This window comes from Asterias amurensis, chromosome 16, assembly GCF_032118995.1.
Source record: "Asterias amurensis chromosome 16, ASM3211899v1".
Classification (NCBI taxonomy): domain Eukaryota; kingdom Metazoa; phylum Echinodermata; class Asteroidea; order Forcipulatida; family Asteriidae; genus Asterias; species Asterias amurensis.
Genome location: NC_092663.1, coordinates 872,688 through 898,483, shown reverse-complemented (window position 1 = coordinate 898,483; position 25,796 = coordinate 872,688). Strand labels below are relative to the sequence as shown.

The window sequence follows — 25,796 nt, the reverse complement described above, 5'->3', positions numbered from 1 at the left end:
TGGTGCTCTTAACTGCTCGGCCACGTCACTTCCATGAAATGCTCTAGTAATAACAATTTCCTCATAGGGTGCCTTTAACCAAAGAAAAAATGCCTTGGTGCCCTTGCCCTTTCATATACGAAGCATGCAGGCCTGCACTGCTCTTTACACAAGTACATGTATGCTGTGTCTAGTTTCTTAGCTGTGAGTTTTATCATTGTTCTTGGTTTGATTGGCAGCATATTCGGCCACCGCACCTTGTCAAACCATCTCATGGTGCTATTAAGGAATAGGTTTCATACTTCAAAACATTGCTCCACAATACCTTACAGGAAAATACTGAATCTTAAAGCGCCTTGAGCGTCACTGAGTGACAGATATGAGCGCTATTTAAGATGCCATTTTTATTATTATTGTTATTACTATAACATCTTTCAACTCGCTGTAGCGCTATGAGTAATGATTTTTTAGAATGTACGCTTCATGAGTTGATATACATGTATAATTATAATTATTAAGGCACTGTACACGTTTGGTAATTGTCAAAGACCAGTGTTCTCACTTGGTGTATCCCATCATAAGTATAAAATAACAAGCCTGTGAAAATTTGGGCTCAACCGGTCATCGAAGTTGCGAGAAAAAACACCCTTGTTGGATGAATTTGTGTGCTTTCAGATAGGAATAAAAGACTTCTACATCTAGCTAGAAGTCTTTTATTATTTTAGTGAGAAAATACCTCTTTCTCGAAAACTACATTACTTCAGAGGGAGTCGTTTTCCACAATGTTTTATACTATCAACAGCTCTCCAATGCTCGTTACCAAGTCAGTATATTTGTTTTGAGTAATTACCAAACGTGTGTACCTTTCCTTTTAAGGCACTGGATTCCTTTGGTTATTGTCAAAGACCAGTCTTTTTACTGGGTGTATCTCAACATATGCACAAAGTAACAAACCTATGAAAATTTGGGCTTAATTGGTTGTCGAAGTTAGGAGAGAATAATGGAAGAAAAAATGCCCTTGTCGCACAAGTTGTGTGCTTTCAGATGCTTGAATTCTGAGGTCTCTTATTTAGCTCAAATATTTAGTGAGAAGTTAGCAGATATTTTGAGTAATTACCAATAGTATCCAGTGCATTTAAATGTCTTTAGGAGGAACTGACCAAATACAAACTATAAATAGATTATTTTGTTTTCAGATAGTTGTGTTTTTTGTTTTGTCAGGAAATAGAAACTATAGCTTGCCTTACAGAGGCGTTGTGGAGGAAAAAGTCAGCCAGTTTCTTGGAATGTCGCTGATCAGCCAACCTGGACCTACTGGCATGATGGACAAGATTGTGGTAAGTAAAGGTCAAAGGTCAAGAGTAACGTCCGTCGATATATCGAAAATACTCAAAAACTCGATATTTTTTTGACATCGAAATCGCCGATGTCACTTTTATAATCATATCGTAATATCGGATTTTCGATATATCGAAAATATTTTCGATGTTATGAAAATTTCGATGTTCCTAAATGATATCGAAAATACCAAAAGAGTGTCCGATTATTTAAAAGAAATCTGTGTTTGAGTATTAGAAAAGCCGTCGTCGTTATGTAGTTTCATCATTTTGAGTTGCCCTATTAAATAAAATACGTTTTACAACCAAGTATGTCTGCTTGTTCTTTGTGTTTTCGCCGGCCCGCCGCAGAAGTTCACGACCCCGCAGCGAGCGCTCGGTAAAACCTCAAAAGAAACCCCCGCTGCTGCCCCATCGGCTGTTTACGATGCAACTTCCCATTGCGCATGTGATCAAAATCAATGCGTCTTCACCCCACAAAAACTTCCCCGAATCAACAAGACAAAACAAAACAAGGAAGAAAACAATCTTACGTTATACAGTAAAATAATCTTTCTAACAATTCCAAAGTTTCGTAATGGCGTCATTTTGGTCAAATAAAGCCTACACGTTGTGTTGTTTTCGGTAAACAAGCTAACATTTCCACGCTGTCGGCGGCTATTGCGTGTGTACCAGCGAAGACTATGCTTTTGTACGGTTTAAGCGTGCACACCAGCGTGTATGGTTATTGCAATTCGGGGGGGAAAACCCGTTTGCCCAAGCATGCACAGACACGTGCAGTCTTTGGTCAATGCGGTAACGCGTGATGCACTGCGTTATTTCGACAATAGAGGGCGTTCTAGCATTCAATGTTTCTTGCCTTTGTTATAGAATGCAAAGTAAAAATACTACGAGCCTTTATTGGAGACTATGTGACTGCATGCTGCGTGCGTTGTATATTGTGATCGCGAAGTGGTAGGTCTGTGTTTTGCGGGACTTTCTAGTCATTTTTTTTCGATGATTATCTCAACCATTTTCAACCGTAAAGGTAGTCCGGGCGCCCGTCGGACAACTTGATTGACACTTCTACGTCAATGCATCGGCAACTGACACCTTAATGTCGGCGAGTCACGCAACTCACAAAGGCTCTGTGTCATTTTGAGACGGCCAATCATGGCCAATCACGAATCGAGAATTGTGGTGAGCGTTCACCAAACGGCCAAGCCAGCGGTAGCGGCGATCATACTTTGTTGTAAAACCAGAAATAATCGGGGTGGGACTACGCAATTTGAAATTGTTTGAACAACAAACAAGTTCGGGGGATCAGACAAAAACAGGTTGAAATGTAACCCTGTTAAACTGTCAGTCTACGGTATATATATTTCTACCTCCATGAGTATACCAAGTGCTGTTTTTAGGCTTCCATCTTGCGCGCGGGAAATACTCGATATATCGAGTATACTCGATATTAAATTTTCGATATATCGGTTATGGGAAAAAACCGACATCGACGGACGTTAGTCAAGAGGTCATAACAGGTCAAAGAGTAGACTAATTGGGATATCAGGGCCCAATATCAGGGCCCAATGTCATGGCTCTGCTACGATCATTCTTTGCTTGTACAGCAAGCGCATAATTTCTGCACAAACACAAGCCAAAATTCCCTGCTAACCCGTAAAATATGCTTGACAAAAGCACAGTATTCCTTGCTTCCGCAAGCGCCACTTCTTTGCTTACAGAAAGCAGAACCATGAAATTTGGCCCTATTTTGGATATTATCACAAAGATTTTTGAATTCACTTCCTGAAGACTTCGGACCAATGCACAACATCACTCTCTTCCAGCAGAAACTTGAAACGCACTTGTTATTGCTTGCTTTGTCATCAATTTGACAATACTTTTACTTAACTTCTAGTAGACCGGCGCCTTAAAGGCAGTGGAAACTGTTGGTAATTGTCAAAGACTAGTTTTCACAGTTGGTGTATCTCAACATATGCATATAATAACAAACCTGTGAAAATTTGAGCTCAATCGGTCATCGAACTTGCGAGATAATAATGAAGAAAGAAAAAACACCCTTGTCACACTAAGTTGTGTGCGTTTAGATGGTTGATTTCAAGACCTCAAACCCTAAATCTGAGGTCTCGAAATCAAATTCGTGGAAAATTACTTCTTTCTCGAAAACTATGGCACTTCAGAGCGAGACGTTTCTCACAATGTTTTATACCATCAACCTCTCCCCATTACTCGTCACCAAGAAAGGTTTTATGCTAATAATTATTTTGAGTAGTTACCAATAGTGTCCACTGCCTTTAAAATGGTTTACAGTAAAGTGTGCCTTACAAATACTGTATTATTATTATATTATGGAAGTGTTGTGGCCGGGCGGTTAAGAGCTCTGGTGTTTCTGATCAGCAGAGTGTGGGTTTGACTCCCCTGCTGTGACACTTAAAGAGAAGGTACACGTTTGGTAATTATTCAAAACAAATATTAACTTAAAAAATGACTTAGTAACGAGCATTGGAGAGCTGTTGATAGTATAAAACACTGTGGGAAACGACTCCCTCAGAAGTAACATAGTTTTTGAGAAAGAGGTAATTTCTCACTGAAAAAATAATAAAAAGACTTCTAGCTAAAAGTCTTTTTTCTAAACCCTTATAAGGTGCTACATATTGGGTCTCAGAATCCATCACTGCAATAACCTATCTTTCTGAAAGTTTGTATATACTCAGCGCCTTGAGTACCTTGTTTGGTAGATACATGCGCTATATAAGACTTTGATATTATTATTATAATGTGCAAATTTTTCCAAACAAACTTTTTCTTCTCTTGACAAGCACTTTTAAACTTTTGCATAAGAGATTCCAAAATGTACAGAGCAATTACTCAAGAAATGTTTTTCTCTTTTACAAAATTACTTTGTGACTTGATTCTTCCTTGGTATTGTTTTGTTTGTAGGTTTGTGGTCATCTTCGAGCTAACACATACCAGGTTTATTCTTATTCAAATTCCTACGCTGGAGTATGTTACATTGTCAAAATGAATTCCACTCTAGAAATTCAATCTGTGGAGCAGATACAGCCATGTCTTTCAGGTAAGTGCGGATAAGATTAGCGGACTCAAACTCTGGTGTTTCTGTTCAGCAGAGTGTGGGTTCAAGTCCCGGCAAGACACATAACTATTATTGTTTCTTCGTTTGGATGGGACATAATGGCGTTGGTCCTGTGTGTTGTGTGATGCACATAAAAGAACCCAGTACACTTATTGTTCAGAGCTGCTTAAGCACAAAAAGTAGCTAAGCATAACAAAATTACGCTCACCAGAATAAGGTTACCAGATAAACACAAGTACAATTTGTGACTGGTATCCTACTCATTTCTGCTTAGCAGATAATTGTTATGCATTATTTTCTGCCAAAACAAGCAGCTCTATGAAAAGACTACTTGACAAATTTGTTTGCTAAGCAAAAATTGAGTGCAGCACCAACAACAATGCAAACTTAACGTTAAACTTGGCTGATAACCTGTTTCTGCCTAGCAAAACTATTTAGTGCTAAGCAAAATTTTCTGCTTACAGGCTTTTTGAAATTGGGCCCAGGTTGTTAACAATCTCAGTGATAAATACTATTTGCAGAAAATGGTAACTGGTTTTGGTGTATGGCTGGAGCTAGTGCCCACTTTGCTGTGGATGGGGAGACTCTAATGCTAGGTGCACCAGGAGCATTCTACTTTAAGGGCAAGTCTTATGTTATTTGGTACATCATTCATTCAATTTGTTTAATTTCATATATTCTTAAATAGTTTGCAGTACGAATGCTTAACCTAAACATAAGTTTTGAACTGCCTCTAGCTTTCGGGCAATCTCTGTGGTCTAGTTGGTGCGACACTGCTCTAGAATTGCAAAGGGCCTACCGTCGATTTCACAAAACTCTTCCTAACTTAGACTGATCTTAGGACTTAGGATGAGTCCCAACCCTGCACTGTAGCATGCAGACCTTAAGATTAATCTTAAGTTAGGACGAGTTACTCGTCCTAACTTGAGATAAGACGAGTCCTAACTCTTAGTGAAATCGACCCCTGGGTTCAAATCCCACCCAAGTAATATGCCTGTGATTTGTTTTTCACAGAACTTGAGAAAATACTGAGTTTACAGTGCTAACACACATGGTGTTAAGGATAAAACCAAAATGAATTTAATTTATTATGGTTGTGAAGCCAAAGATCTCAGAAAAGCGATCTCAATAACTGTACTAGAACCCAATGGAGAGAAGACAAGGAAGGAAGTTTCAGTTTAAGATGTCAAAGGAAAACCCTCGGAATTATTCCAGGGAAAGCCCATGCAGTCAAGTAGAGACTTAAAAAACCAATCCCACGGCAAGCGCCGAATATCTGCGCCAGCTGTGTTAGTATAGAATTCCTACTAATGTGAAGTATGCCTGCACACATGCTAAAATCCCCGCTAACCCGTGATGTGAGACCTAAGCGCAGAGTTCACTGTGTTCGCAAGCGCCGATTCTTTGCGTTACGTTGTTTTGGGCTGAAATGTCCTTCACTATTCTCCCAAAGTGATAGAATTTAGACAATATTTTGTTCTGTTTATCTGTATCATAAATTTATATACACATGTACTCCATGATACTTCTTGCCCTATAGGTTCTGTAATTACCCAGCGAGGATCTCAGACAGCTTTCTACCAACGATCTATGTGGAATTTTCCAAGTAGTTTTCACCAATACCCTTGGTTAGGTGAGTGAGATTTCATAATGATAAAAAATGATATCTGTTCATGCACACTTACTGGTGACATATAAACATGAGTGCGCAAATAGTCTTGGTGCAAGACGTTCTCATTTTCCTTTCACACACAGAGCTGCCAACTAATCGACAGCGCCCTCATCGCCAGTAACAAGAAACGTCTTGCACCAAGACTAGCCGAAATTAACCGGTTATATAAACAGAGCTTCAGCTGGTCATTATAAACCGTTTAAATAGGAATAGCGAAACTGTCTGAGGTATTTATAAATTTGGTTTTTAAATTGTTTTGTTTAATGACAGTATAATGTGGTCAGCGATATGTGGCAATTTCATAAAGCTGTTAAGTAGAAAATTAAGTAGAAAATTCTGCTTAGCACATTCCTAGACTAAGCAAAAAATTGCCAGGGTACCAATGGTAACTATATTGCTAAACAATATGTTTGTGCTAAGCAGTATTTTCTGCTTAGCAGCTTTATGAAATGGGTTTGGTGTAATTGTTTGATTGACAGGCTACTCCTTGACCTCGGGTCATTTCTCCAGCCCACTGGCTGTAGAGGGAGTCACAGGTGCGCCAAGATACGCAGATTTAGGACGTGTCTATATCTTTGATTTGCAAACAGCGGTCACCAGGGAACTTACAGGGGAACCGGTTAGTAATTAAAACCTACAACTAATTTAGTTTAACCCTTACACCGATGTGAATAAAGCACTGCGTTGACCCCTTGCACGCGCGTCACACGCAGCGACTGATGCCACGCTCACCATGTTGGTAGTTAGGTTTACGTGTATTAACGCCGCATCGTCTAAAATGCGCACTTCACTGCATAACGCACAGCATACTCTATGCATAGAGTTATATATGAAAACGCACAGTGAAATTGCCCACCAGTATGGCGCATTCAAGATTTTTCTGATGATGAGGTCAGGTGAAATGGGTCAATACTCTGTACTTTGGGAATCCTGTTAACAAAAATTCAAAGGCTTATTACTCGGGTGGGATTCGAACCCACGACCCCTGCAATTCTAGAGCAGTGTCTCACCAACTAGACTACCGAGATTGCCCGGTAGCTAGAGGCAGTTTAAATCCTATAAATTAGCAGTGAGTGGCGGTGGCACTGAGAAGAGCTGGTCAGAGCACACTGATCGAAACGAAGAGCAGAAACCGGCCCTTCTCAGAGCCACCACTACTCACAAAAGAGATTTCTTACTTGGTGTCATCGCAAACCTTACTTAGTATATTTCCAGTTTGCATAGCCTTTAATTAGGTCTGTTCTTACTATAATAATTGTTGCTTATATTGATGAGGTCAATACTTACATGGAGGCTTGTTAACTATTGTTGTTTTTTACCATAATAATAAGGGAATCAATGTGTGGTGAAGAGGTTTTCAACTAGTGATTTAATCCCAACGAGGCCTGGTTCTTGATAATTTTGCAGAGACAAAGTCAAGGTAAATTATAAAGAACCAGGCCTCGGCAGGTTTAAACCACTAGTTGAAAACCGATTTAACACACTTTGATTCCCATTCATAAATACCTTTTCGGTCAAAAACATCAACACTTTTTGGTCAAAATGTAAAATAAATGCAAAAATTATACTTGTTAAATGATTTCTTTCAACACAACACCCCTCCAGCCATGAAATGGTAAAGCCCTCCGCCGCCCTCGGGTAAACAACTCCTTATAAGGGAATGTTGTGCGCGTCGCGCGTATCGCGTGATGTGGCACAACTGTTTCAGCCGTTGCTCTTGACCAATAGGAATGAAGAAACTGTCTTATAAGAACAGGTGCAAGGTCGTGTGTCACGCCCATGAGTTAACGCCTTTTACCGGTCATAAACAAAGGTTTATACACACCCACGTGATGCGCTCTCCACCAATAGGAATAGCGAAACTGTCTGAGGCATTTATGAATTGTTGTTTATGTTGATTAGGTAAATACATACTTTGGTGCCAGCGTGGAGGCCGTTGATCTCAATAATGATGGATATTCAGATCTTTTGGTTGGAGCTCCTAATTATGCAAAGAAGCAAGATGAAGGATGTGTCTACGTCTACATCAATGAGATGGTAAGATAAATGTAGCTTCTGCAGTTATGTATAGTTGGAGAACAGTTTCATAAAGCTGTTCAGCAGATAATTCTGCTTAGCAAATTTATTGGCTGAGCAAGAAATGACAGAGGTACCAGTCGCAGAAATGGTAACTGTATGGTGTTCTGGCTGGTAACCTATTTTTTGCTAAGCAAAAGTATTTTGTGCTAAGCAAGTTTTTGTGCTTATAGCTTTGATGAAATTGGGCTCATTCATGACCAAGGGTGCAATTTCTAATGGACCTGCTTAAGCAGACATTTGTGCTGAACAATTTTCTGCTAAGCAAAATTCAGCAGAACACCAGCCAAATATTGTTAATGAAATGGTATTTGAGGTGGTAACCCTTTTCTGGTAAGCAAACTTGTTTTGTGTTTACTTACTTGCTGTGTTAAAGCAGCTCTGTAGAAACTTAGCTCTGGCTTTTTGCAGTATAAAACAATAATAATAACAATTTGGGAGGCTAATCATCCTTACAGCTAAGAGCTGAGTTGCGAAGGATGCGGCTACAACGTGTTCGAGAAGCAGGCATGCAAGGGCGCCTTTGGCAGCCGGCCACATCAACCCATTATGACCACGGAGCACAGCCAGAGATAGGAAGTGTTTGATTATTCCTGAGGGAGGAAAACCGGATGGTCTTGAAAACCCTCGTGGCATAGCAGAGAACCATCGCACAACTCAACTCACATATGGCCCTGGCCGGATCAAACTAGGGTCACCTTGGTGAGAGGCGAGGGCACTTTACGCATAAGCCGACCCTTCCCCCAATGGTTGGTATTAAGGACCTTACCCTCTGTACAATAATACCAATGGTTTTAACTTTGTTTGAATGTTTTTCTTGCAGGGTGATTTACAGCTTCAAGTTAAACTCCATGGATCAAATGCCATAGGGGCACGCTTTGGTTCAACAATCAAGAATGTTGGTGACTTGAACAAAGACGGTTATAAAGGTAATCTTAATACTTATACACTCTGATCTTAGTGTATTTGTTTTTACGTTCTACATTCCAAGCCAAAGTATACCTTTGGTTCTGTAACCGTTCCATTGTTTTAATCCTATATAAATGTACCCAGTAAAACTTACCTGTTTGTTAACATTATATGGACGCGTTTCTTATAGCTTTTCTTATAGCTTAAATTGTTCAACCCCAAAAATCTTATAGCTACCGTCGATAAGCCGGAGCGAATATTTCCACGCAGAAAGATTAAACCCAAGTACACAATCTGAACAGCGTTACTAACAGTGACCCTCATCAGATTCAAACTCTGGGCATAAAAATTAAAGACCCTGGACACTAGGGTAATTGTCAAATACCGTTCTTCTCACTTGGTGTATCTCAACATATGCATAAAATATTAAACCTGTGAAAATTTGAGCTCAATTGGTCGTCGAAGTTGAGAGATAATAATGAAAGAAAAAAACTTCTTGTCACATGAAGTTGTGAGCTTTCAGATGCTTGATTTCGGGACCTCAACTTCTATATCTGAGGTCTCGGAATCAAATTCGGGGAAAACTACTTCTTTCTCAAAAACTACTTCACTTCTGAGGGAGCCATTTCCCTCAGACTATCAACCTCTCCCCATTACTTGTTACCAAGTACAGTTTTATGCTAACAATTATTTTGAGTAATTACCAATAATGTCAGCTACCTTTAAATCTTTTTACAGAACCACTTTACTTTGAATTGAATTGTTACTTTTTACTATTAAAGGCTTCTGTAGACTTCAATTCAAAGTTTTTATTGTCATCCATTTTAAGATTGATTACCAAACATATATCTTCCCTTTAACTGTTTATCATCTTTATACTGTGTGACCTTTTTTGTATTGTTGTTACTTTGCCATTAGATGTTGCCATTGGCGCACCGTATGAAAATGAAAGCTTTGGAGCTGTCTACATTTATCATGGGACAAGTTTTGGCATCAACTCAAAATACTCACAGGTGATAAACCTCAGTCCTTTGAAACAGAATTACCAAACTTTGTTACTTGATATTTATTAATAAAGAGTTGTTTCCCCTTAAGGTGATCCCCTGGCTGCTGCCTCCCAGGTTGTTTCGTAATTTGGGTGTGATCCCTGGCTACACAGCAGTTGAAGTAGCATAGATTTTGAGAAAGAGGTAATTTCTCACTAAAATAAAAAAAGACTTCTAGCCAGAAGTCTTTTATTCCGATCTGAAAGCACACAAATTTGCCAACAAGGGCGTTGTTTTCTCTCATCATTTTCTCTCAACTTCGATGACCAACTTAGCTCAGTTTTTCACAGGCTTGTAATTTTATGGTTATGATGGGATACACCAAGTGAGAAGACTGGTCTTTGACATTTACCAAACGTGTACCCTCCCTTTAAATGAAATATTATATTTTGTTCAGCGGATATCAGGAAGAAGGTTTGGCGTAACAAGTTTTGGGACGTCCCTCTCTGGCGCTCAGGATCTGGATGGGAATGAGTATCCAGATTTAGTTGTCGGGGCTCATCAAAATGACTCAGTTATCTACCTAAGGTAAGAAGAAGGATTAAAAAATAATCCAACTATTAAAAGGGACATGTTGCCTTGGATCGAGTTACTCTATGAAAAGCATTTGAAGCCGTTCATTATGAGCTGCTAATAGTTAGAAAGATGTTTTAAAAGTAGAATACAATGATCCACACAAATATGCCTCGAAATTGCTTGGGTTTTCTTTTACTTTCTGAACTAACACGGGCGGCCATTTTATGGAGCCAAAAACTTGACTCCACAAAATAGAGTGCCATATTAGTTCACAAAGTATAAGCTTTCTACCATCATTATTTTGAAACTGAGTGAGTTTAAAGTAAATCTGTGGGCGATGTGTTGCGTGTCCTATGTCCTACAAAAAGTACCCAGACCCTTACAGTTTATTTATTGACATAACAAAACAAACATCACCTTTTTTTCTTGACTAGGTCTCACCCTGTTATCAACATGCGAGCCAGCATGATGATATATCCCAGCGTTATCATTAAACAAAGCACAGACCAAACCAACCTGCCTGAGGTCAGTGTCTTTGTGTGTTTCACCTATAGTGGCATCAATGTGGGTGACAGTCAAGGTATAGTAGTTGTTTTTCTTATAACATTCCTTAATGAAGATCTGAGTATCTCAAAGTGCTGCCTTTGACCGAGCACTATAATCAGGTATCTAGTTGTCACCGTGTTGATGATAACAAATGATAAGTCGTGGACAAATTGTGTTTTATCGACCCGGTAGTTTATTTGCACTCAGCGAGGAGCAGGTGAAAAATTGTTACTGGGGAAATCACTTCAACACAGTGGGAACGTACAGGAGTTTTACAGGAGTTAACAGGAGTCTACGGCGGCATACAGATATAACAACAGAAATCGGCAATGAAACTAGCTGGGGTTGACTACAGAAAATACGGCGAACTTAACCAAACGAAACCAGGAAAAGAAATGACTTAGAAATACTGTGATTGGCTGTGGTCACTGAACTTTGACTTTATGCAAACAAGGATAAGCTGATAAACGTAAGAGAAACGTGTAAATTAAACAACAATATTAACACATCACCGGTGGGAGATGACAATAGTGCTGGTTGATTGTTTGTTGTTTTGATAGTTTGTAATACTTGCTCATTATCTATTGTGTTTTTTTTTTTAACCTTTTAGCTCTTTTTAAAGGTATTTTTTTACTGTACATGTTCCAGTGCAACTCAACCATATCAGTTCACACTGTTCGTTCTTTTGTCATGTTTTTATGAAATAAATCAATCAACATATTGATGAAGCACTGTGTAATATTCATTTTTGTTCTTGCTAACATTTCCTGGCAATGCAAGGTGATAATAATATTCTAATATCTTACTTTGTCTTGGATTATCCCACCAGCTTTTGACTATTCTTTGGAAGTAGACTACCAAGTGTCATCGATCCTTTCATCTCGGGTTAATTTTGTCTCTTCAACGACCGCCACGTTGGAACGCGTACAGACTCTGCGTCATAGTGTGGAACATTGCAATAATCATACACTCGTTCTCAAGGTATGTAATGTAATTCACAATATAAATCATAATCATAGTTAATTATTTAATGTTGCAGAAATCACAGTAATTCAAAATGCAGAATACAAAATGTTATAATAGTATAGTCAAATTGATAATAAAAGTAAATTTTACAAAAGTGAACTTTAAACAAATGGGAACATCTAGGTCTGGGGTAAAGCAACAGCTTTTATTCCCCAGCCTATTGACGGACAGAGAAATTGACAGACGTACATGCTCTTTTAAAGCCATTGGACACTTTCGGTCAACAGTATTGTCCAAGGCCCACACTTCGTGTATCACAACTTCTATATCAAATAACAAACCTGTGAAAATTTAGGCTCAATCGGTCATCGGAGTCGGGAGAAAATAAAGGGAAAATCCACCCTTGTTTCCGCACGTTTCGCCGTGTCATGACATACGTTTAAAGTAAATCCGTAATTCTTGTTATCGAGAATTGATATTGTTTTAATGTTTTCTCAAAAAGTAAAGCATTTCATGGAGTAATATTTCAAGAGAAGTCTTTCATCATTACCTTCTGCAAACCCTGTAAGTTATTTGTAAATCCGTGAACTTTTTTTTTTCTGTACCGAAAGTGTCCAATGGCTTTAAAGGGAAGGTGTACATTTGGTAACTCTTAAATGTACATGAAATGCCAATAAAAAACTTACTTGATTAGAAGAACAGCAGCTTTTGATAGTATTAAAGCATTGTTAGAAACATCTCACCTCGAAAATGTGGTTAAGAAAAGCTATAAGTTTTTATGGCCCAAAACTTGAGAAGCATTTCTCAGCTTGTGTATTTCTATTAGGGATTATTCATCCTGCGTGGACATATTTGCCCAAGATTTATTTTCAGCAATATCTAAATAATGCGACCCTGTTTTGAAATGAAATGTTCACATGTTAGTTTTGTTGTATATGTCTACTTTTATATTGGGCAAAAACAATCAAACGATTCCAAAGGTATAATATGCTCTTACAATGACAATTAAGAACAATTAAATAATATATTCATACAATTTTACATTTTCTCTGTTTTCTTGTTTTAGAGAAATGTCAAAGATCTGCTGAGTCCAATTCCTGTCCGTTTATCCTTCTCTTTTGCTGACAATTCCTCTTCATTTGCACCGACTCTAAACCCAGCAACTTCAGAAAGAATTACTAAAGAGGTAACTTAAACGTAGTATACAGGATTAGTAAAGCAGACGAAATATGTAGTCTCATGTTTTAGGTGATCAACCAATACATGACGTATAAAGACCAAGTCACACTGCAGTGGTAACGAAAATGATAGCAATCACGACGCAAAGAGAACACATTCTATTGGTTGGAAATGCTCCACGCAGAATACACCTCAGACACATTCAACCAATCGAGGGCGTGCATTGTTAACATTTTTGTTGCCATTCTTGTTGTTGAGGTCTGTGTGACCAGGCCTTTAAAGATTTGGCCGATTTGACCCCAACATTTTTATTTAAATTCAATAGGTATTTTGAAGGGGGTGGAGAAAGTTACTTAGTAGCAGTGAAATAAAGTGCTCAAAATTAGTTTTTGTCGGGATCCGACAATATATCACTGACCAATTCTTAAGTGTTTTATAAGAAACGTTTTAAATTTTTGTCATGGTTCCTGACCAGTAAAAGTAAAAGTGAAACTTTTTTCGTTAGAGTGGGTGATACTCTTTGAAATACCATTCCCTCAAAAAAATCTATTCTTTAATGCTTGGGGCAAAAAATCTGACATAGCATCTTTAAACCTGTGCAAATTTGACCCTTATCTGTTGTATGGGTCACAGTCAGAGATGATCCATGATGTTTTTTCTTTCTGCAGATTGGTTTTGGTCGAAGCTGTGGAGATGACGATACCTGCCAGACTGATCTACAACTTGTTCAGAACTTCAGTCAACTTGACAGGTTTGTCCTCAAAATGTTCAATCTTATGGTAAAAATAGCACTTTATATAAAAATAATATTGTCATCACTTTCTGTCCATCTAACACAATTTTGTAATGTAAATTATTTTATTTGTGTCTTAACAAAGAACAATATACTGGACCAACAACCTCCGTATTAAAGTGCTGGCGCTCTACAACTGAGCTTTCTAGCCCTATTTTGGGGGTCTCCCTGCTAGTCAATATCTTTGTTCAGGTGTGCCAGTCAAAAGCCATATAAGAGGATGGCCGCCGGACAAAGGGCTGGTCAGCTCAGGTAGAGTGGCGGTACAGTAGTCCGGAGGTCGTTGGTTTAAGTCCTGCTCCAGTCAATTTTTCTTTGTTTAAACCCAAGTCATTTAAAATTTATTCAGCCATAAATTCCCTCCTGGTATATCATTACATTAAGGTGTTGGCTAGTTGGCTGCCGATGTCAAATGTTGATGAGGAAAATAATTGCTATTTCAGAAAAATATTTTACAATATTTCGTGATATAATTAATAAATGTTAAGGACGTACTATTCTCGATTGCAGTGTTCTTGATGTGATATATCTCGGTGGTGATTCTAGTATTAGTATCACCGCTGAAGTAGTCAATAAATGCGATTTTAGGAAATTATTTTACGATATTTTTGGATAACCTCAATGTTAAGCACATACTTTTCTTGATTGCAGTGGTCTTGATGTGATATATCTTGGCGGTGATTCTAGTATTAGTATTACCACTGAAGTAGTAAATAATTGCTATTCAGGAAAATATTTTAAAATATTTTTTAACAACCTCAATGTTTAGCATATACTTTTCTTGATTGCAGTGGTCTTGATGTGATATATCTCGCCGGTGATTCTAGTATTATTATTACCACTGAAGTAGTAAATATTTGCTATTCAGGAAAATATTTTAAAATATTTTTTAACAACCTCAATGTTTAGCATATACTTTTCTTGATTGCAGTGGTCTTGATGTGATATATCTCGGCGGTGATTCTAGTATTAGTATTACTGCTGAGGTAGTTAATAATGGAGAGGAAGCTCATCAAGCTAAACTCATCATTAATCACCCGAGGACTGTAGTCTTTGAAGGAGCTTTGACTCTAGAGGTAAGATCCCAAAAAACACTTCCCTAAACAAATTTCATGGAGCAGAAAATATTGCTCAACAAATTTCAGCTTAGCAGAAATGAGCAGGATAGTCACAAATTGTACATGTGGCTGATCCAACAAATTGAACATTCATCGCAAATAAGTAAATATAGTCTGCCCAGAGCCAATAGGCTCACCAGGCTGGTGTTTATATTCAGTTTCCTTGGCAATAACGGCTGAGAATATTTCTATTCCCCCTGGACTTGATGCCAGTCCACCGCAGGTTACTCATAGCTCTAACCAGCACCCATTTGTACTCCTGGGTGGAGAGAAGCAGTTATGATAAAGTGCCTTGCTCAAGGACACAAGTGTCGAGACTGACCAGGTCAGGATTTGAACCAACATTCTGTAAATTACAGAACTTGAGTCCATCACCCTAAACCCCATGACCACGACACCCCTCTCAAAATACCCGACTTTGCTAATAACAGAATGCAATTATCTTCTTTTTGCTGGACAGTGAAGTCTGATTTGTGTCGCTAATGTGTAGTCTATGTTTTATTTTCCTTGCTGTGTGTGGTTTCCCCTCTTGTGCACCTTGAGCACCTCATTTTGGTGGATTTTGGCGAATTATTATTATTATAATTATTATTATTTAACTGTTATTACAGTATATAATAGTCTCAGTGGGGATGCTTTCTACTTTCAGAGTACCGATGGTTTGAATGTCAAGTGTGAGCCTTTGTTTGCTGATGAGGTTCCCTACATAGAATGCAATATTGGTAATCCAATGACAGCTCAAGCAAAGGTATGGAATGCAAGTTTTCTTTGTTCACAACTCCAAATCATTTTAAAAAAATACCCAGTCAGTTTTTTTTCTTTGTTGTTTTTTTTATTTTATATCTGAAATAAAAAGTCGCATTTCCTTGAGGTGATCCCCTGGCTGCCGCTTCCCATGTTGCATGTAAACTTAGGTGTGGTCCCTGGCTACACGGCAGTTAATGGTTGTATGGCTTCTGACTGGCACCCCTGAACAAAGATATTGACAAAAATATGGAGACTGCCAAAATAGTGCTAGATAGCTCGGTTAGTATAAGGGCACTGGCACATTGAGCGGGAGGTCATTGGTTCAATTCCCGCTCTTGTCAAGTTTTTTTTTCAATCCCAAAGTTGTTTTAACATCGCAAAGCCATGGACGGCCACTTCAAGGTGAGGGCTACACTTAACTGTCACCAGAGGCACGCTGCCACCTACTCCTGGGGCTGAAACAGGGTTACCCCCTTCACAGTCTGTAAGGATGTAGGCATGGGTATCATCCACTAGGAGCCAGCTACTCCTGGGGCTGAAACAGGGTTACCCCCTTCACTGTCTGTAAGGATGTAGGCATGGGTATCATCCACTAGGAGCCAGCTACTCCTGGGGCTGAAACAGGGTTACCCCCTTCACTGTCTGTAAGGATGTAGGCATGGGTATCATCCACTAGGAGCCACCTACTCCTGGGGCTGAAACAGGTTTGCCCCCTTCACAGTCTGTAAGGATGTAGGCATGGGTATCATCCACTAGGAGCCACCTACTCCTGGGGCTGAAACAGGTTTGCCCCCTTCACAGTCCATAAGGATGCAGGCAAGGGTATCATCCACTAGGAGCCACCTACTCCTGGGGCTGAAACAGGGTTACCCCTTCACAGTCCGTAAGGATGTAGGCATGGGTATCATCAACTAGGAGCCACCTACTCCTGGGGCTGAAACAGGGTTACCCCCTTCACAGTCCATAAGGATGTAGGCATGGGTATCATCCACTAGGAGCCTGGCTTGTAGAGCAGAAGGCACTACATTCCTAATTTTGTACAAAGCAATCATGGTTAATTGCCTTGCTTAAGGGCACAAGTGTCATGACCGGGATTCGAACCCTCACTCTGCTGCTGACAACACCAACGCTTGGGTTCGGTGACCGCTCAACAACGACATGCCACAATGTTTTAGATTGAGTCATAATATTTATCTTCTTCAATTAACAGATGATGTTGAAGATACGTCTTGACATCAGTGCGTTGGCAGCAAGTGCCACAGAATTGAATATCTCTTTAACCATATCAACAAACAGTGAAGAAGTCATTATGGACAACAATTATGCTTTTGTTAGTGTACCTGTCGATATACTAGCAGATATAATGGTCTATGGGTAAGTCACAAGGCCAAGTTATTGTCGGTCACGCGATGGTCGGGCGATGAAAATCTTGACGTGCGATCATAAAAAGACACAGTTTTTAGGCCTCATCGATGACTACAAACTGTGGTTTTCAGGATTGCGCGTCAAGACTTCCATGGCGCGACCATTGCGACGGACTATAAACCAGCCTACAACCAGTTATGCTAACTTACGCTTCACTGTTTTTATTTAATCCTTTTAGGTTATTAATTTTTTGTAAACTTTTTGATGAAAGTCCTTCAAGTAGATTAATTTTTCAGCCCAAGTTATTAAATATTTCTAAATTTATGTTCCCCTCAAGGACCATTTGGCAATCTTGTAAATTCCTGATTAATCTGATCCATGGTCGATTCATGTCCTTTTGCAAATTTTTATCTTGTAATTTTTACGATTTGTAGGTTCCTTACTCAGAACCAGGGGGTGCCACCATGACCATACAAATCTGCTTTTAGAAGGCTAAATACCATACTCGGGTAGTCAGCTTGGTGTAGTGGTGTCTTGCCACGCCTTCCACCTCTTGGACATAGCTAGTTCGAATCCCACCGGGGGGCACTATTTGGATTAGGTTTTTTCAGTCCCTACCTAAATGTCTTCATTGTTGTCTCTCTTCTCGCTTTGCTTTAAAGAGCGTCGAGAACATCCAAATCTAATGTTTATCATTGTGCAAGCAAACTGAACACAAACTGAACTGAAAGTTTTGCTTTTGTTCCAAACAGAGCATCAACCCCAGCACAGCTAGTGTATAAAGAAGACAAAAATGTATCATCATCTCACCAATACTTAAAATCCGTCTTAAAAGTCGTCAAACACCTCTCCGATACTAGAGATACAACACCATCAAATCAAGATGGCTCTGGTACTGGTTCTGGCGCTGTGCAAATAGAACTTCAAGATCAGGCGTTGGGCTTCACGACCCCAAACCCCCCTGGAGTAGGACTCTCTCCTGAACCAGACAAACCTCTCGTTAAAGAAACTGTGATTGGACCATCATTCAGCCATCAGTTTGAGGTAATTATAAATACCTTCAATTACACATCCTCTTTGATTTAAAGGCACTTGATACTATTGGTAATTGCTCAAAAAAATTGTTAGCATTAAAACTTACTTGTTAGGGGTCAATGGAGAGTTGTTGATAGCATACAAATATTGACTGCTTCGAGTGCTATGGTTAAATTATGACTCCCAAGGTGATTCGCGGAGCGTTCTATTTTCCTGAGACGCAAATGTAACGGTCTGGGGATCACCGAGGGTGTCGTAGTTTTAACAGTAGCACAAGTTCAAGTAGTCAATATTTGTTTTATAACACCCCAACAAACTATTTATCATCCTCGTACACGTAATGTTCGTACGGGCGTTTCAGATACACAGATGCACAACTGATTGGGTTCGAGGTGGGTAAAAAGACGTCATGGTACTGCAAGTCGTGTGATAGTCGTCGGACTATCACACGGCAAACGATGCACTATCACATGGCAAACGATGCACTATTACACGGCAGCCGTCTAGTAAGTTAAGACATACCATGTGACGCGCTCTAAACCAATGAAAAGGCAGAATATTTGTAAGGGATGTCATAATATAAAAGATTGTGAGTAGTGGCCTTCTCTGAAGTAACGTCGATCAAGAATTTATTTTATTTTTTCACCAAAATAATTGAACCTGATTTTGAGACCTCGAAGCTGAAAGCTGTTTTTTCTTCTATTATTATCTTGCAACTTCGATGACCAATTGAGCTCAAATTTTCACAGGTTTTTTATTTTATGCAATTAGTGAGATACTGGTCTTTGACAATTACCGAAGGTTTCCAGTGTCTTTAATGCCTGGTCGATATTTTGTACCCCAGGTTGTTAACATTGGTCCAAGTCGTATCCCCTACAGTAGTCAGGTGAACATCTCCATCCCATGGAGAACGCAGTCCGGTGATTGGTTGATCTTCATTACTCAGATCCAGGTAAGTATGTCTCTTTACTCATCCCAAAATCATTTAAAATTTACCTATAGTCAGTTCCCCTTGTGGTTTATTATTTGACATTTCTAATTTTAATACAAATACTTATATAGTAGGACATTATTAATTGTGCTTTCTGTATTAAATGTACTTTACTGAGAGTCTCCTGACGATGGACAGACACAAAACATTGATACCTCCTGTTCTTTTCAGAACCACCATCACCATCTTCATGGAGTCACCGCAAATTTGCTAATGCCCAGTGTCTACTGCTTGGAGTTATAAACAAAATGATTCAGGCCCAGCTTAAGCAGAAAAGATTGCTTAAAATTTCTGCATATCACAAATGAGCATGGATACAGTCACAAATGGTTCATGCAATGTGGTATTTTGGCTTCTTATCTTATATTCTCGACCTTATAAAACCTGGGTGTGTCAGCTGGAAGCAGACCTCGCATTGGTTGAGTGGCTATATATACTTCCTGATGATGGATACAGAGCGTCATGTTGATGACAATGAACTCATAATTTGGCAGGCATTATTTTGTTGTACTGTAAAATTGATGATTGATAACCTTTTTTACATCATCAGGGAAGGGATGGTATTGAAGCGTGTGACACTGCGAGTATTCTAGAGCAACAACATCGAGACATCTTAGATTACTATAAACTCAAACTGAAGGACGGATTGGACAGACACGATAAGGATGAACAACAACTCAAGGACATGAATCCAAGAACAAGATTTGTGAGTTATTCCTCTTGTTTAATTCCAAGTTTCCTTTTTTTTGAATGATTATAATTTTGCGTTTCCCTACAGCCCAAAAGAAGTTTAAGATTGAACTTTTTCGATGTGGTTTTAAAGGCAATGGACACCTGGTTATTGTCAAAGACCAGTCTTCTCACTTGGTGTATCTCAACATATGCATAAAATAACAAACCTGTGATAATTTTAGCTCAATTGGTTGTCAAAGTTGCGAGAGAATAATGGAGAAAAAAACACCCTTGGTGCACCAGTTGTGTGCTTTCAGATGCTTGATTTCTAGACCTCAAAATATAATTCTGAGGTCTCAAAATCAAATTCAAATATTTTAGTGAGAAATTCCTTCTTTCTCAAAAACTATGTTACTTCAGAGGGAGCTGTTTCTTACAATGTTTTATACTATCAACAGCTCTCCATTACTCATTACCAAGTAAGTTTTATATTAGTAATTATTTTGAGTAATTACCAATAGTGTCCAGTGCCTTTAAACCCAAAGAATTAGTACTGCATAATTATTTATCACACAATTGACTGCTACCTCTATAGCCCTTTTCAAATAGCTGTTCGAATTCGCTACCAGTGGCTACCAGTCTACCAGGCTACCAGTGGCTGCAGTCACTGCAACAAATCTGCAAGGGTTCCAGAGAGAAGCACTGTCAGCTATAAGAGGGATGGAGCTTCCAATCTCTCTCAGGACAAATTGACAACATATCACCTTCATAGGCACAATATTGGGTGCGTTCGTTTAGCTTCCCTTGGTCTACCCCAGTGTGTGGCGTTTTTTTTTTCTAAGACGAACGTGGGTAATTATCTGCACACCTTCATCCTGGAAAAAGAAAACGCCACACACTGGGGTCGACCCATGGAAGCTAAACGAACGCACCCATAGACAGCATGTACAAGCACAGAGCATGGAATTTGCAACCCACCCTCTCCAGGACAGCAGCATTGCTTGTAAGAGAGAACAACAATGCAAGATGTTAAAACCAGTTCCATTTGAAAGCAGTCCAACTTTTTAAATGAGACTTTTTTTTATACTTTTACTTGTAGGACTGTGTTTCAGCGGAGTGTATTACGATCCATTGCCGTGTGCAACCAATCCTGCCTACAGCTAGTGCAGTAATTCAACTACAAGGAAGACTGTGGAAACATTCATTCCTAAAAGTAAGAACGTTATCTATTGGAAAATAATGGATCACAAATCGCAGTTTGCCTGGGAGCCCCTCGTCTAAGTCTTTCGAAATTATACCAAATCAATTGATTCTTGGTTATGTGACGTTTCAAGGTGTAAGAAACAACTGACAAGTTCCAGTTTAAACCAGTTGAACTGGTGTAAACTGGTCCCAACTGGTCCAGTTGAACTGGTAACTGGTTGGAACTTGTTCCTGTTGACACCACAATAATTAGTTGGCAACTACTGGTTTCAACTGGTTTCTTTTGCAACCAGTTGAGCTACCAGTTGAGTTCAACAGGTACCAGTTGGACACCAGTTAATTCCAGTTGAAATCAGTTTGAACAAGTTGACTGTTTAACAGGTTTCAACTGGAATATTCACCTAGCACACCAAATGTATACAATTTATCTGGCATGCAAAATATCCAATCTGTCCTATTTGTCAAACTTTGAAACCATATTTTAAAGAAGAAATTTACTCCCAAATGTTGAATGATCGCCTTCATCATGATAATTTTTGTTTGTACAAACTGTTTTAAAAAGTTCTACTTTCATTTTTTCAGTCTAGATACGGATTAACATCAATCATATCAGATGTTAAAGTCCAAATTAACAATCCTCAAGATCTGTTGTCTCAGCCTGAAAACCACAAACCAGATAAGGCATTGGTAAGTTTTAAACAATCATCTTTCAACTCTCTTGCCTCGACCTTTCTTGTTTTCATTTCAGCATCAGTATTCTTTCAATTGATTAACCTAAAAAGAAGCTGAAAAGGGGATATCAAGTTGGGAACGTAATAGACCGATCCATTACGCCCCGCCTCCTTACCAGTTGACCAATTACAGCCGCGAAACCTGATCACCATTAGTGCAAAGATCACCAAACGGTTCAAATGGTGATCAAATTTCGCGGTTGTGATTGGTCAATGATAATTGAGCCTGGCTTAATGGATCGGTGTATTTCATTCTGCTCTACCAGCCATACTTCTTTAGAAGACACCCATACATCCATACACCCATACACCCACCTACATCTTTATGGACTGTGAAGGGGGTAACCCTGTTTCAGCCTCAGGAGTAGGTGGCTCCTAGTGGATGATACCCATGCCTACATCCTTACAGACTGTGAAGGGGGCAAACCTGTTCCAGCCCTAGGAGTAGGTGGCTCCTAGTGGATGATACCCATGCCTACATCCTTACAGACTGTGAAGGGGGTAAACCTGTTTCAGCCCCAGGAGTAGGTGGTAGCGTTCCCCTGGTGGAAGTTGATTTAGGTCGATAGCCCAAATTAGTTAAGTGTATCCTTCCCCTCACCTTGAAGTGGCCGCCCAGCCTTGTGATGTTAGGCGATATCTCATTAAGAAAATTACAAATCAGTTTTGCAAACCGCTTACCAACCAATAAGAAACTTGTTATAGATGCAACTTTTTTAATGGTTTGATGAACCCCAGCTGATGAGTGTTTCTCAAAGACCATTTGATAATTGCTTAAAAAGATTCATCTTATCTAGACAATCTGTGTTGTCGACTGGCTTTTGCTGAAACATCCTCTACACTATAAACTCCTCCAGGATTAAAATTTGAAGCTAATTGGAAGTTGTGACATCTGTGATCGTCTTCAGGAGCATGTACTGGTCCCACCATGCAAAGTTTGAAATCCTGTTGGTTTTTGGTTTCCTGTTTCCAGATAACTTTGACTGTATCTAGAGAGAAGATTGAAGCAGGGGAGATTCCTCTAGCCGATTGGGTTATCCCAGTCAGTGTAGGTCTTGGAGTCTTACTGCTAGCAGCAGTCGTGCTTGGAATGGCTAAGGTAAATACTCCTATTTTTCCTTAATAATTACTCGCTATTTATTAACTTGGGTTTTGTTATGGAGTGGCATATTAATAGGCCACTGTTTGATGATGTCATGGGCTATAAATAAATTAACCACTCTCCGAGAATGATATTACAGAGTCCTGCCTTCTAATACAGTATGGTGTCAGAAATTAAATGAATCCATAGCAGGACACCAGTAATATCATTCACTAACAGTGGTTTCTTTATAGCCCATATGACATCATTATACAGCATACCACAAAGCCTGTAAGCACAAAAACTTGCTTAGCACAGATGTTAAATATTAATTTTCATCAGGGATAAAGAATATTAATTTTGGTTTTTACCCTTACACCGATGTGTGTTAGTACTGTATACTCGGTACTTTCCGGAGTCCTGTGAAAAAAATATCACAGGCATGTTACTCGGGTGGGATTCGAACCCACGATCCCATGCATCTCTAGAGCAGTGTCTTACCAACTAGACTACCGAGGTTGCCCGGTAGCTAGAGGCAGTTCGAATCCTATCTTTTGCCAGCAGGTACTGCAACGATATAATAGATGTTAAATTTGCATAAAGAATAATAAAGAATATTAATTTTGGTTTTTAAGCAAAAATAGGTAACCAGCAGAACACGACACAGTTACCATTGCTGCAACTGGTATCTTGATCATTTCTTGCTTAGAAATTTGCTAAGCAGAATATTATCTGCTTAGCAGCTTTATGAAATTGGGTCCTGCTTCTAGTTCTTTCGCCTACTTCAGTACATGTATCTCGGACCATCATCCACATCAACTTATTTTCTTCACAAATTTTATTAATATATCTGATTGTTTATTTTTCTTTTTTTCTACTGCACAGCTGGGATTTTTCCGTCGCAACACAGTTGCCAAGATGAAGAAAAAACTTAATGAGGAAGCTGATGATAAACAAGAGATTAAAGATGAAGAGAATGATGAACCTATGATGACCAAAATAGACTAAATAAGTGATGTAAGGGGTTGAACAAAGACAAGTTGACCATCAAGAGCAGGATTTGAACTGACAATCCCTGGATTAAAGGGCAATTGATGCAAAGAAATAGTTGGACATTGGAAGTGTCGAGGCCGAGCAGTTAAGAGCACCAAATTCAAACTCTGGTGTTTTTGATCAGCCTAGTGTGGGTTCGAATCCCAGTCGTGAAACTTGTGTCCCATTGATTCGTCCTTCGGATGGGACTAAAAGACTTTGGTCTCATATGCTGTTTAATGCATGTAAAAGAACCAAGTGCACTTATCGAAAAAGAGAGAAGGGCCGGGTTCGCCCCAGGTGTTCCTGGCTGTGGCTGCTGTATGCAAATGCCACAAATGCGCTAAATGAAAACCCTTATAAGGTGCTACATAATTGGGTCTCAGAATTCATAACCGTCATTAAATAACCTCTCTTTCTGTCTAAATGTATTTATTAATTATTAGCATAAGTTGAGATACACCAAGTGAGATGACTGGTCTTTGACAATTACTAATAGTGTCCAGTGTCTTTAATATGAAACCCCTTAATCCAGATGGCATTCGTTAAATTCCTGCTCATGTAATATTTTCTTTGTTCAACCCCAAAAGTTTTTTATAATGATGCCTGTTTAAAGAAAACTTATTCGGACTTATTAGTTTAAGCATTTGATCATTCGTTAATATGAAAAGTCCATTGCATCAAAGAAAAAATCATACCACTTTTTAGAGGAACTTTTTTTCCATTATACTTACTTCCACCCACTGTAACAATGACACATACATCCTTTGAATATAGTTGTGTGTTTTGGGGTGGTTTTTTTTTGAGGGGCTGGGTAACAAATGTTATTTACAGTTGGGAATAAACACATGATATGAAAGTGTTGTATGAAGGAGAAACATGGTTTCTGAAATGGTTTCTTGATTGAGTTTTTTATCTTTGCAATCTTCAAGGGAGGAAAAATGCAATAGAATTGTTCTTCTGGTATAAGTAACATTTGATGATGGATTCAATTCAGAACTTTATTGGTGCATTGGATTTTCCTAAAAATTATTTGGATTATTTAAAAAGTTTAGATCTGGTTGTAAAATATACAATAAATTAACTTTAAGGCTCCACAGAAATGTTAACCATAAGCCTGGTTCATACTTCCTGGGAGTGCGAATACGATACTATTGTTGACGTCACAAATTCGCAACAAATTATTCGCAGCAGTTCAACTCTGCTCAACTCACTTGCGAATATTGCTGCAAAAGGAGGGTTGTGACGTCGAATTCATGTCAAATTCGCTTCACATTTGCATGAGCAGGGAGTATGAACTGGGCTTAAGTCTAGAGATTATGGCCTCATAAGTCAATTGTATATAAATAAAACTTTATAAGTCAGTTGTTGATAAAAATAGCTAATTTATCAAATATTATGCCAACAGAACAAATAGAATTACGTTTCTGCCTGTTGTACTGCACTGTTTGATATTGTTCTCCTTTGTATATTTCTTTATGTTTAACAATGTTTCTGTGCTGTTTTTGGAGCTTAAAGCAATTTAAGAGATGTCAATTTGTATCTTTTTAAATAGTGGATAATAAATAAATGAATTTAATTGAGTTGAATTGAATGGCATTTGTGGTTATTTGTGTGTGAACTTGTTCATGTGTGTTAGTATTCGGTGGCCTTAATGGGGGAAATAAAAATGTGTTTCAGGGAGTTCAAATTACTGGAGTGTTCCACAAGG

The 25,796-nt window shown here is 38.9% G+C and overlaps 1 protein-coding gene across 4 annotated transcripts in view; it reads left to right on the top strand.

Annotated features, from left to right (window-relative positions):
- The window catches only part of LOC139949294 (integrin alpha-9-like), a 28,639-nt gene extending 3,001 nt beyond the window's left edge, over positions 1–25,638 (top strand). For 3 of the 4 annotated variants that reach the window (XM_071947708.1, XM_071947707.1, XM_071947706.1), the window contains 23 exons: positions 1,201–1,316; positions 4,254–4,389; positions 4,929–5,030; positions 5,948–6,040; positions 6,559–6,698; positions 7,982–8,116; positions 8,979–9,084; positions 9,983–10,077; positions 10,508–10,638; positions 11,061–11,206; positions 12,002–12,153; positions 13,205–13,324; positions 13,986–14,068; positions 15,042–15,186; positions 15,878–15,976; positions 17,186–17,349; positions 18,093–18,384; positions 19,220–19,327; positions 19,917–20,072; positions 21,138–21,251; positions 21,824–21,928; positions 22,946–23,071; positions 23,939–25,638. In XM_071947708.1, the coding sequence (XP_071803809.1) occupies positions 1,266–1,316; positions 4,254–4,389; positions 4,929–5,030; positions 5,948–6,040; positions 6,559–6,698; positions 7,982–8,116; positions 8,979–9,084; positions 9,983–10,077; positions 10,508–10,638; positions 11,061–11,206; positions 12,002–12,153; positions 13,205–13,324; positions 13,986–14,068; positions 15,042–15,186; positions 15,878–15,976; positions 17,186–17,349; positions 18,093–18,384; positions 19,220–19,327; positions 19,917–20,072; positions 21,138–21,251; positions 21,824–21,928; positions 22,946–23,071; positions 23,939–24,061 (2,922 nt within the window). In that variant the 5' untranslated portion in view covers positions 1,201–1,265 and the 3' untranslated portion in view covers positions 24,062–25,638. Of the gene's footprint in view, positions 1–1,200; positions 1,317–4,253; positions 4,390–4,928; positions 5,050–5,947; positions 6,041–6,558; positions 6,699–7,981; positions 8,117–8,978; positions 9,085–9,982; positions 10,078–10,507; positions 10,639–11,060; positions 11,207–12,001; positions 12,154–13,204; positions 13,325–13,985; positions 14,069–15,041; positions 15,187–15,877; positions 15,977–17,185; positions 17,350–18,092; positions 18,385–19,219; positions 19,328–19,916; positions 20,073–21,137; positions 21,252–21,823; positions 21,929–22,945; positions 23,072–23,938 lie in introns of those variants that run through there. The other variant, XM_071947709.1, reaches the window with a different exon arrangement.
- The last annotated feature ends 158 nt before the right edge of the window (positions 25,639–25,796 follow it).